At 52.1% G+C, this 11,993-nt stretch overlaps 1 protein-coding gene across 1 annotated transcript; it reads left to right on the top strand.

Annotated features, from left to right (window-relative positions):
- Positions 1-2,601: 2,601 nt before the first annotated feature.
- EI90DRAFT_3118130 (uncharacterized protein) lies at positions 2,602-3,446 on the top strand (the record flags this gene model as incomplete). The annotated part of the gene is made up of 3 exons (XM_039063064.1): positions 2,602-2,856; positions 2,897-2,971; positions 3,021-3,446. The coding sequence occupies 3 exons, from the start codon at positions 2,602-2,604 to the stop codon at positions 3,444-3,446; spliced, it is 756 nt and encodes a 251-aa protein (XP_038920929.1).
- Between the last annotated feature and the right edge of the window lie 8,547 nt (positions 3,447-11,993).

Raw genomic sequence — 11,993 nt, 5'->3', positions numbered from 1 at the left:
CAGCACTCTGCTTGAGTCGCTGAGGCCAAGGTCCCTCCACGCTAAGTCTCCGATTCCACTCCAGAGTCGTCTGTATCCACCTGGTTCTAACAGTAGTTGACCATAGAACAGAAATAGAGAGAAAGAGGAAAGAGGAAAGGAGGGAGAGTGGGGAGTGATAGCGGGGGGAGTGGAGTATGGCAGGGCAATGTGGGATGCAGCATGGGGTCAGGTGGAGTATGCCCTGACAGGGGGCTCCTGTTGATATCATCATGTAGTGTGAGAATGGAAAATAGAACACCATAATATACTGTGCATCCTTTGAATAATCATAGCTTCTTTCAGCAAGGACATCATACCCCCTTCCTGTGCCATGATCTGTTCAACTGAGGTGAACAATGCGACATCTGAGGCTGGTGCTCTTGGTCTCAGCAGTGGCTCAAAGGAGGATGGCAGGTGTGGATGAGAGGGTGGGAATCCTGACATGTATTGGGAGAAAGGGGCTGAGGTATGGGCTAGGTTGAACTGTACATCTTCCCCGACTGGAGGTGAATGAGGGTGATGCTGTTCTGGGAGTCAGGATGGAGGTGTGGCCTGATGGCATTCCGGCTTGGTGGAACCAGACATCTTCCATGCCTGGAGGTGAAAGATGGCGATGGTGTTCAAGTGCATGTGGAGACTCTGCACAATGGCATCTAAGGCCCCCAATCCTGAATGGCCCAAGAAGCGAGAGGAATGATGAGAGAATTCCTCGGATGAGGACACTGGATGCAGAGGCCAGGGGCTTTGATGAACTGGATGTTGCTCCACCGCTTGCAGGTCATGCAGATGGTAAGATCTTTGTACATGCTTGGGTGATCTGCTTCTTTGTGCAGGTGAGCATTGACATGAGGAATGGCCTCACTGATGCCATTGGTGTGTGAGGCTTATACTCTGAGTGGGGACTTGTGGATGTGGCAAGCTTCTTAATGGACCTCCTGCAGTGCTGAGAGGTGTGTGATGCTGATGACACATGGGAATCGTCCCTTTCTGAGGCTAACATGGAGGCCCTCCACCTTCCACTCTCCCACTCATTGCCACTGAGGAGTTCTTCTGGTTCAGAGGAGGCCCCATTGTCGTCCTCTGGAAAGTGAAATGGCACATGAAATCCCACTCAGATATGTCCATCCACTGTGAAAGTGCAAAGGGAAAGGAGGCAAACCCCTCCAGGAGGGTAGGTTGGCCCTGTGGGCTTGGAACGGTTGCGATATCAGATGTCGTTAAACATGATAGCCAGCTCATGCACCAGACCGATCGGTCCTGATGTTATGGGGTCAACATTCTGTATGAGATGCTGTTCCCAGTGCTGCATGCAGACACATTCTGCAATGCCCTGGCTAGTGCCCTTTGTTGCTTTCTTCATCAACTTGGTCCACTCTGATGGTCTCACCCTCTTGAGGGAGACTTCACCCAATGTCTTTCTTCCCCATTTTTTCAGACACATTTCCAGTCCCCACAGACCAAATTCCCACACCCACCCAGCAGCACAGCCACACTCAGATTGGATTTCACTTACCTCAGCAACCACAGCACCAAGGTGGATGATATTGGTACCATTGGAAATGCGTCATTTAGGAGTATTAGGATCCATGATTAGCGGGAGTTCATTGGTGATGGATAGAGTTGGACATTTTTGGTCAGATACCATTTATTGCTTTATTGTTTTTTTTTGATTATTGTTTTCCTATCAGTACTTTGATGATATTTAGTGCATCGAGCAAAGCAGAGGCGATATAGTGAAATGACAAAACCTATTCCACCCAGCACAGCAGTGTGTAATCACCCCACATGACCTGAGTGGTTGGAGACTGCATTGAAAGCTGGGTGTGGCCTAGCAGTGGGCTTTGCCCTAGGATGCCAAATGAAGGGAGGTAAAGGTGACTAATGCAGTCGAAAGCTCTTTCGCACCCTGGTACAGCAGTGTGTAAACACCCTGCATGACCAAGTCCCTGCATCAGGAAACCCCCAAGGCTGATTGAAGTGGTTGAGGTGGATTGGGTGGATTGGGCAGATTGAGTGATTGAATTGCTCTCAACCACTTCAATCGGCCTTGGGGGTTTCCTGATGTGGGGGCGTTTGGTATCTCTGTAATAGCAGCAAGTCACTAGAACACTCTGCTTTACAGAAATGCCAAATGCCACTGAATTGAACGGCCCAGCATGATGTGGGGTGTGATGCCTCTGTTTTGAATGGGAACTGTAGAATAGATTAAGTAAAATTGTTACCTACTTGATGATGCGGTTATATGCCTGGTTTACTAAGACCTGGGACCCTCTGATTGACAAGAGGTGTGTGACACTGGGCAGGGTGGTGGAGCTACAAAGAGGGTATCAATGAGATCAATGATCAAACGGTGCTGGTATGCAGGCTAAACACAAAGTGGCACTTACATTTACAATGATTGGCTGCCACTCCCACACTGTCTGAATCAAGCTGCCTGCAGTTTGATGTCTGGTTTCAAAGTGCCAAGTTTTGGGGCCACATTCAATATTCCAAATGTAGTGAATAGAAGTTGAAGAAGGTTAACAATCTTGAAAATGGAACCCCAAGGGAAGAAAGATGTGCATGCACTCACCTTTGATGATGAGGGAAAGTGTCACATCCCGGAATCCTGACCCCATACGCTCCCACCCCACTACACCTTCCCAACAACCTCATCATCCCCTACACCATATCTCCCCACTTCCCAACATCACCTTCCATCCCAACTGTCTTAGCTCCGGCCTGGACTTCGGCACATTTGCCCTTGGCCATCTCCACCCCGGAAGCTCAGTCCTGAGATGGAGCATTCAGAACCTCCGGATTTGCTCGGACCTCCTGACAGATTTCCGACATCTTGTTATACACCTCTAACCTTTCCCCTCCTCATTTCATTTAGTGGAGTCACCCAACATTCCTTGGATACATAACTCCAGCTTTGGAGCTACCCACATCCCCCAGTGACCCTGCTCCAGTCAGCTAACTTCACCTTACCCATTTCTCATTCCCATTTTATCCTCCAGCATTCTACTCCACCCTCCTCGACCCGACACCTTGGTTCCCCGTTAAAGATACCTTTCGGTACCTTTCAGTACCTGTCGGTATCACTTGGACTTTGTCATATCCATACAATCCTGACCTCCATTCCGGGCTCCCGGAACTCTGAACTCCGACTTCTGGAGCCCTACTTCCCTTCCGTCACTTTCTCCTTGCCGACTCCCAAGAGGTTATCCCACCTCCGGCTCGGACACCACCTTCAGTCCGACTCCGGAACATTCCGGGTCCGACCCCAACCTCGACACCTTCCAGATGAGTATGCAAAACCTATGCTCCCAACTCTGGACCTCTGCTCCGGAATCCCGTTCGCATCTCCGTCTCCGGAACCTCCGGTCTTAGCTCCGACCTCGGACTTTGACCCCACCTCCGCTTATACCCATTGTATTGGTTAGCTCATTCCATTTAATTATGTTTGCCAATATTCCGGAGTTTAACTTCCGAGTTCGGACTTTCCGGACTTACTCCGGACCTTGCAACTATTGCATTGTCCATTTCAATTCCGCTATTCTCCCTCATTCCTATTTGGGCTGCTGCTTCCTTCTATTCAGTCAGCTAGCCATTCCCGACTCCCATCCTCCTTCCTTCCTCCTTGGGCCTTGGCCCTTCATTCCCCCTTTGGGAAACACCATTGAGTCAACCACTTGACCCTCGGTGTTGTTCCTCTTTCCATCTCCCTTTGTCTCCTTTTGTCCTACCCTTGTTCCTTTTGATTCCGGACCCCTCCTTATATACAATGTACCTAGTAACTTGTAACCTCAGTCCGAAATCGACATGAATTCCCCCAAGAGACTTTCTCTCTGCTAGATCCGAAATTAGGGACCCTGTCACGACCCGGCGTTCCCCGGGGCCAGACAACCTCCTCCCTAACCTTCTCCCATGCCCGAACACTCCCCGCACACTCCGCTCGCCGCCCGTCGCCGTCTAACCACTTCCCGCCACCTCTCCACAACACCTTTCCTCCTTGTTGTTGAACGACCTAGCGGTGCAGAGCGCCGCGACCCGTTGTTCCATGTTTCGCCGCACCTTGTTATCTCGCGGCGAAGGTCACGCTTGACCTTCGCTGTCTTGAGCACGTGCTCTTTGTTTGTTTTCCTGCTTCTTTTCTCCGCCCACAATCTCCGCGAGATCTGGCGACTTATTCCTTATTCAGTTCCCTAGCGCTTATATACGGCTTGTAACTAATGCCTGTACTGTAGTTCGAAATCAACTAGAATTACCCCCTAGAGCTTACCTCTGTCCCCGCGAGACCTCTGACCTTCTAAGTATCGGGACCGCGTCGAGAACGAGGCGCAACGCTCCTCCTCGAGTCGTTGAAGCCGAAATCCCGGTTCGCTCGCCTAAGTAGCCTCGGCCTCGAGATCGGTGGGGTTTATTCCTCGCTAAAGCTCGGTCGTGTGTAGGACGCCTATTCCACTAGCGGGCAACGCTCGGTCGCCTACGGCTACCTTCAGCGAAGATTCGCACGGTTCTGACAGACCCCCAGGACAACCAGCAATGGCACAGCGCTCCGCCTGAGTCGCTGAGGCCGAGGTCCTTCCATGCTAAGTCTCCGATTCCATTCCGGAGTCGTCCGAATCCCCGCGTTCTAACAGACTTTGACTAAAGCCCTTCTCTTATATATACCAGTAGATTAGAACTCATTGTACTCTAGTTCTAATCTCAACTAAAACATACTCCAAGTTCCCCCTATGAGTGACTTGTGTTTCCCTCTTACAAGATACCTCAGACAAGGACTAACGAAGACGTAATGGAGGCACAGCACTCCTTTCTGAGTTGCTGAGGCCATGTCCTTCTTAGAGCCCCTTGTAACACCCTGCAGACCCAGGCTTCCTGGAGAAGCTTCGGTTCACTACCAGAGCCCTCAGAACCCCTCTAGTTGAGCCCTGTCTGCATTAGGATCTCATCTCTTGTGGGTTTTGTCATATCCCAGATCTTTGTCAGGGACGTGTCCGGGGTAGAGGAGGCCCAGGTGAGATGCCCAACACTAGAAGTCTTGCAGGGTGTGGAGCAGGCATGCATACTGGCAGGCCTGGCTCAGGAGACAGTCCCTGGCCACTTAGACTGAAGTGGAAAAGGGTGAGAAGAAGGCTACTTCTTCGGTTCCCACTTCAGGTATGTTTATATACATGCGGCTTGGGTCACATGACGGGTGCCACATCATCCTCGCATACAGCCGTAGTCACCCAGGTGTTAGAACGGGGCTGATACAGACGACTCCGGAGTGGAATCGGAGACTTAGCATGGAGGGACCTTGGCCTCAGCGACTCAAGTGGAGCGCTGTGCCGTTGCCGCCCGTCCATTTGGTCCTTAATTTCACAGTAGGTGAGCAGGAAGTCTCTAGGGGGCATTTCAGGTCGATTTCGGACTGAACCAAAACGAGTATGTACAAGCGCCGATATATATAATGGAGGGGGCAAAAGCACAAGGAAACAAAGGGGGACCGAATCGGAACGAAGATGTCCGAACGGTGTTAGAATGGGCGGAAACGGACGACTCCGGAGTGGAATCGGAGACTTAGCGTGGAGGGACCTTGGCCTCAGCGACTCAAGCGGAGCGCTGTGCCATTGCTGTTTGTCCATTTGGTCCTTAATTTCACAGTAGGTGAGCAGGAAGTCTCTTGGGGGCATTTCAGGTCGATTTCGGACTGAAACCAGACGAGTATGTACAAGCGCCGATATATAAAGAAGGGGCAAAAGCACAAGGAGAACAGAGGGTGACCAAATTGGAACGAAGACGTCCGAACGGGAACAAAGGGTAGAGGGAGCGGAGCGGTACCGAAGGTCATAGGGCAAGACCTGTGATACGTCCGAAAGGAGGTAGAGAGGGCAAGGCCCAGAGGGGCAGGAGGATGAGGGGAAGTGGGGGTGATGACTAACTGGCTAGAATAGAAGAAGCAGTAGTCCAAATAGGGATGAGGGGGAATTGCGAGAAATACATTACAAACGGCGAGAGTGCCGGAGGCGGTCCGTGAAGCTCGGGGGTTGCGGAGCTTACGGAGGTTACGGAGGCGGGGTTGGAAGTCCGAGGAATATTGGCAATGGTGTTTACGTAGTATGAGGTCACCAATGCAATGGACTAAGACCGAGGTGGAGTCAAAGTCCGAGGTAGGGACTATGACGGAGGCTCGGAGTAAGGTATGAACGGTGTCCGAGTGTGAAGTACGGAGCAGCGGTGGACGGTCGTAACTTGGCGGAAGGGTAACGGAAGGAGGAGAGAGGGAGTGGCGGAAAGGAGAGTAGTCAGGTCCGAAGGTGAGTATCGGAATGGACGGGGGAAGCATAGGGGGATGACGGGAGGGTGGAGGTGTTGTGAGGGAGGAGCGGAGTTGTAGGAAGGGTGGCGAGTGGGGCGATGTTCGGTCCGAGATGAGTATCGGAGCAGACGGAGAAAGGGTCGGAGAGGTAAGAGGAGGGGTGTGTTGCCAAGACCGAAGGTGAGTATCAGAACAGCAGCGGTAGGTTATGACTCCGGAGTGAAGAGGGTGGAGGTCCGGAAGTCAGATCGGGGTCAGATATGCACGGATATGACAAACGGGAACAAAGGGTAGAAGAAGCGGAGCAGTACCGAAGGTCATAAGGCAGGACCCATGATATGTCCGAAAGGAGGTAGGGAGGGCGAGGCCCAGAGGGGCAGGAGGATGAGGAGAAGTGGGGATGATGACTAACTGGCTAGAATGGGAAGAAGCAGTAGTCCAAATAGGGATGAGGGGTAAATGCGAGAGATACATTACAAGTGCTGAAAGTGCCGAAAGCGATCTGCGAAGCTCGGGGGTTGTGGAGCTTACAGAGGTTACAGAGGCGGGGTTGAAAGTCCGAGGGATATTGGCAATGGTGTTTACATAGTATGAGGTCACCAATGCAATGGACTAAGACCGAGGTGGAGTCAAAGTCCGAGGTAGGGACTATGACAGAGGCTCGGAGCAAAGGTACGAGCGGTGTCCGAGTACGAAGTACGGGACAGCGGTGGAAGGTCGTAACTTGGCAGAAGGGTGGCGGAGGAGTACCAGAGGGAGGAGAGAGGGAAAAGGTAAGGGGGAAGGAGTGGTGGAAAGGAGGGTTGTCAGGTCCGAAGGTGAGTATTGGAGCGGACAGGGGAAGCGTAGGAGGATGACGGGAGGGTGGAGGTGTTGTGAAGGGGGAGCGGAGTAGGAGGAGGAGGAGTAGTAGGAGGGTGGCGACAGGGGTGGTGTTCGGTCCGAGGTGAGTATCGGAGCGGACGGAGATAGGGTCGGAGAGTTAAGGAGGAGTAGAGGTGGCGTGGGGGGTAGAAGGAGGTGTGTAGCCAGGACCGAAGGTGAGTATCGGAACGGCAGCGGTAGGTTATGACTCCGGAGGTGAAGAGGGTGGAGGTCCGGAAGTTGGGTCGGGGTCGGGTATGCACGGATATGACACCGGGTGTCCCTGTGGGGGATCCCAAGGGCATCCGCTGTGAACACGTGAGCTGGACATAGTGGGGGTTGCCCAAGGCGCCCGGGCTGGGCATGTCTGTCAGGGACAGCTCTGAAAGTGGCAAGGTCCCGGCACGAGGGACTCGATGGGACAGGTGTCAGCTATGCGTAGCGGTGGTCCCATCGCAGGGTGAGCGTCCCTGACCACTTAGGCTGAAAAGTTGGGTTATCATTAAAAGGGAAAAACTATGGTACTTACCTGAAGTGGGAAGTTGAGAAGAAGGCTGCTTCTTCTGTTCCCACCCCAGGCGCTATTATATACATGCACTTAGGGTCATGTGGAGGAAGCCATGTCATCTCCACACACAGCCACACCTCCCCGGGTGTCTCCACAGGAGATCCCAGAGGTGGCCGCTCAGTAGGCGGGGGTGTGCACGGTGTAGGCGGGCACAGCTGGTACCATGCAAACAAGCCGATTATCGCGATTCTACCACCCATGTCAAGTACCCCACTCCTGAAACACATCTCCCATTGTTCCATATATCCCTTCCACGTTTTTCATATTTCTTCCGATTTTTTCAAGCCATTCCCGACCACGGACAACCATCAGTTTCCAAATTGGGCAACTGTCACCCGCATATTCCGCCGCTTCCTCCATATCTCCATCAATTCTCCACCGATCCGGACGAATTTGGTATCATTGGAAAGCCCTTGTCAACACGAGTCGAACGATGTTACGAGTGACGCATCTGGTTCAGCGGTTGAGGTGATCGCCATGGTTCTTTATTTCCTTAACAACATCAATATTTCTTTGATATTGCTTTTTTCTTATTTGTTCCTTGTGGATCTGTTGCCGTCCTAAACCCGTCGGATCATTCGGATTTCCACGTATTTCTTTCATATTTATAACTGCCTCTTTCCTGTATTTACAAAGAGGACTCCCCCAACAGAGAGTGGTGCTCCCCAACAAGAACATGAAGTTCTAGCAAAGTTTACCAGCGCCCAGAGCGGCGAATACGAAGCCAAAGAGGCTCAAGACATAGTGCAGGGACAGAGTTCCCATCAGTTTGATTTCTAGTGAGATTTACGAGATTTATCATTTTTATCACATCGCACCCGGACCATTTCTCCTCCCCCCTCCTCATCATCCGGACCTCCCCTGAGCATTCCCAACCCTAGGCCCCCTCTCTTTCTCGTTAGGGTGGTAGATCCCTTGCCCCCTTACAATGGCACGTGCGGCGATCAGGGGAACGGGGTTAAATATGTAGTGGTACATGGAGAAAAGGGAAATCGACTGTAGAATAGAAATAGAGAGAAAGGGGGAAAGTGAGAAAGGAGGGATGGGGGGTGATAGCGGGGGAAGTGGAGTAGGGCATACGGTGTGGGGTGCAGCACAGGGTTAGGCGGGTGTGCCCTGGCAGTGTCATGAGCATGCTGCGGGTGGGTCAATGGTACATTGATACAAGGAAAGGTTGTCCGTGTAGAATAAAGAGAAAATAAAGAGAAAGTGAAATAAATGAAGAGGAAGTGAAATGGAGAAAGAAAGAAAGAGGAAGGGGGGAGGAGGTAGGAGAAGGCTGGGTGGCAGGGTACTGGGTGAAGTGGGGCTGGGTGGGGCTGGGTCAGGTGGGTGTGCCCTGACATCACCCCCTCCTTAAGCCGCTTCGCCTCAAAGCGGCCAGGTGGTTCTCCCTCTCTCTTCCCGGGGCCTGGGGGTGCATCCTGTGGAATTCCTCGATCCAGTTGGGGGCATGGACTAAGTGGTCCCACTGGAGCCATTGGTTCTCTGAGTTTGGCCAGCCAGCAAACTTCACCAGATACCAGAGTTTCCAGTGTAGCCACTTAGAGTCTAGTACTTTCTCGACTTCATATTCTTCATCTCCATCCATGAGCTCTGGGCCTGGGCATGGGTCAGTGGGTCGTTCTGTGATGTCGTCCGGGTGGTATGGTCTGACGTTTGTCACGGATACAACCAGGTGGACTCCTTTCTGTCATGCAGTAAGTTGAAGTTTGACGGTGTAGGTGGGATAATCGCCCACACGCAGAGCCGGCTCGGATATCCATTTACACCATTCAAAAATCATCTTCATTCGTTCCATAATTCGATACAAACTTGGTACCTAAAAATACTCCTAATTCCTACGAATCCGTCGATGTCAAGATCGTCCCAATCGGTGGAGATTTGGTGGAGTTAAGTGTTGGGGAGGTTGGCCACAGTGCGGGTCACGGGATCTGGTCATGTGCGGGCGTGGGAAGTTCAATTTAGGCAAGCGGGAAGTCAGAAAAGCATGCTTCACACATTCCCAAGGCATCAAATAAATTGGGAAAAATGTTCTTTAGCCGCGTAAAGGTTATTCCCAGCCACATTTCCAGTTTCGGGTACTAATGTTGTGAAATCATTGATAAATTCCCGATTTTCCTCATATTTTCACATTTTTACCATCATTTTGATATATTGGATGATATTCTTTTATTCTTTTGATGCCCTTTTCAAATATTTCGCTTACGATGGGGTCCAGGAGCCATATGGCGCCAATATTTCCCATCAATCATTTCTAAAAATGTTTATTCTTTATAATCCTGTACATACCGGGATTGAAAAGAAAGTTCTCCCCTCCTCTAAATTTCTCTAAGGCGCTAGGACGCGTCAGAGTTAGTGTGAGTGTGTTAGAAGTTCCTACAGTAGGAGTAAGGGCAGTCGTCTAGCCCACAAAGAGTGGGTAGTGGACACTGAGCCCGGACCTTGCGGAATTTCCGGAGAATTTCCCGGAGTTTTAGGATCGAGGCCAGTGGAGAAAAGGGTTTTAGTGGAGAGTTTCCCCCATGAGCTTGGTTGGCACTGAGAGCTGCTAGCTCTCTTGCAACGGCAGCCGGGGAGACAACTTTGACGATCTTGAAGGGGCCAAGCCACTTGTGGTCTGGCTTTTTGGTCGGGCGGTCGGTCGTGTAGTTTTGCACATTGAGCCAGACTTGGTCGCCTTCTTGATACTTTGGGGCCGTCTCGCAATCTCGGTCGTAGTAGCGGGCCATTTCGTCTGCTGCATGTTCCAGTGCTGCTTTCGCCTCCTCCTGCATTTTCATCATCCTTGACGAGAACGCATCAGCGGCTTCCACCTCAGACGTGCATGTGGGTTCTGTCCCCATCCTGGGGTGTTGGCCGGTGTTGAGTTCAAAAGGGGTTCGCTGGGTGGAGGAGTGGATGCGGTTATTATAAGAGAATTCCGCTAAGGGAAGCCAATCCGCCCAGTCATCCTGGCGATGGTTGACGAACACCCGGAGGTAGGCCTCGATCTCTTGATTGACCTGCTCCATCTGTCCATCTGTCTGGGGGTGGTAGGGTGCTGAGGGGGTGAGCTTGACAGAGGTCCGTGAGCTTCTTTGAGAAGCGGGAGACAAAGGCACTCCCTCTATCGCTGAGGATCTCCTCAGGGAGCCCGTGGTGCCTCCAGATGTGTTCTAGGAAGAGCCGTGCGATACCCTCCAAGTCCATGGTCATCACAGTGGGGACCGCATGGATGCATTTGGATAGGCGGTCCACCACTACAAGGATGGCATTGTATCCCTTTGACTCTGGGAGCTCCCCTACCATATCCACTGAGATCACCTGCCAACGATGGGTGGGGACTTTGTTTGGGGTGAGCTTCCCAACCTTTCGTGAGGGGAACAACTTAACACAGTTGCAGGTATCACACCCGCATACATATTGCCCAACGTACTCTGCCATCCAGGGCCACCAGTAGTCATGGGAGACGAGTTCCAGGGTTTTCCATTGCCCTGGATGCCCCATTGCCCGTGCGTCGTGGTGTAGCCATACCAGATCATGACGGAGTTGGGGGTCTTTGGAACATACACTCTCCCCCAGTATAGGACTAGGTCTCCCTGCTCCTCCCACTCGTCCGATCTTAGCATCCCTTCCCTCAGCTCTCGTATAGCCTTTACCACCCTCTCATCGTGGTCTTTTGCCCTGCGTATTCTCTCCAGGATGCGTGCTTCCTCCCCTTCTACTGGGACCACCTCTGTCATGTGGGCTTTGAACCAGGCTGGTTGGAGGAGGGTCAGCCCTTCATTGTCGTCCTTCCCTTTCGGGTGGTCAGCTTGATGGGAGAGTGCGTCCGGCTTCCCCATGAGTTTCCCTGGGCGGTGGATGAGGGTGAAGTAGAAGTGGGAAAGGAAGAGGGTCCACCGGGCCTGGTGCCGGTTTAACCTCTGGGCCGTCTGGAAGTAACTCAGGTTACGGTGGTCGGTGTAGATTTCAACCTTCTCCCTGGCGCCTTCTAAGAAGTGTCGCCATTCTTCCAGGGCTTGGACGATTGCAAGCATCTCCTTGTCATATATCTCGTAGTTACGCTCCACATCTGTGAAACTCTTGGACATGAATGCTACTGGGTGGAACTCCCCATCCACCTGGAGCTGGGAGAGGACTGCACCGGTTGTGAAGTTAGAGGCATCACACTCGAGCCTGAAGCGGCCAGTGTCTGTAGGGAAGGAGAGGATGGGGGCGGTGGTGATGGCTTCTTTGAGGGCGTGGAAGGCATAGTCCTTGTCCGGGCCC

The sequence above is a fragment of the Cantharellus anzutake genome (genome assembly GCF_015039405.1).
Source record: "Cantharellus anzutake strain C23 chromosome Unknown EI90scaffold_7, whole genome shotgun sequence".
In the NCBI taxonomy this organism is placed as follows: Eukaryota; Fungi; Basidiomycota; class Agaricomycetes; order Cantharellales; family Hydnaceae; genus Cantharellus; species Cantharellus anzutake.
The sequence above is the reverse complement of the archived record's forward strand: the minus strand, read 5'-3'. Positions and strand labels throughout refer to the sequence as shown.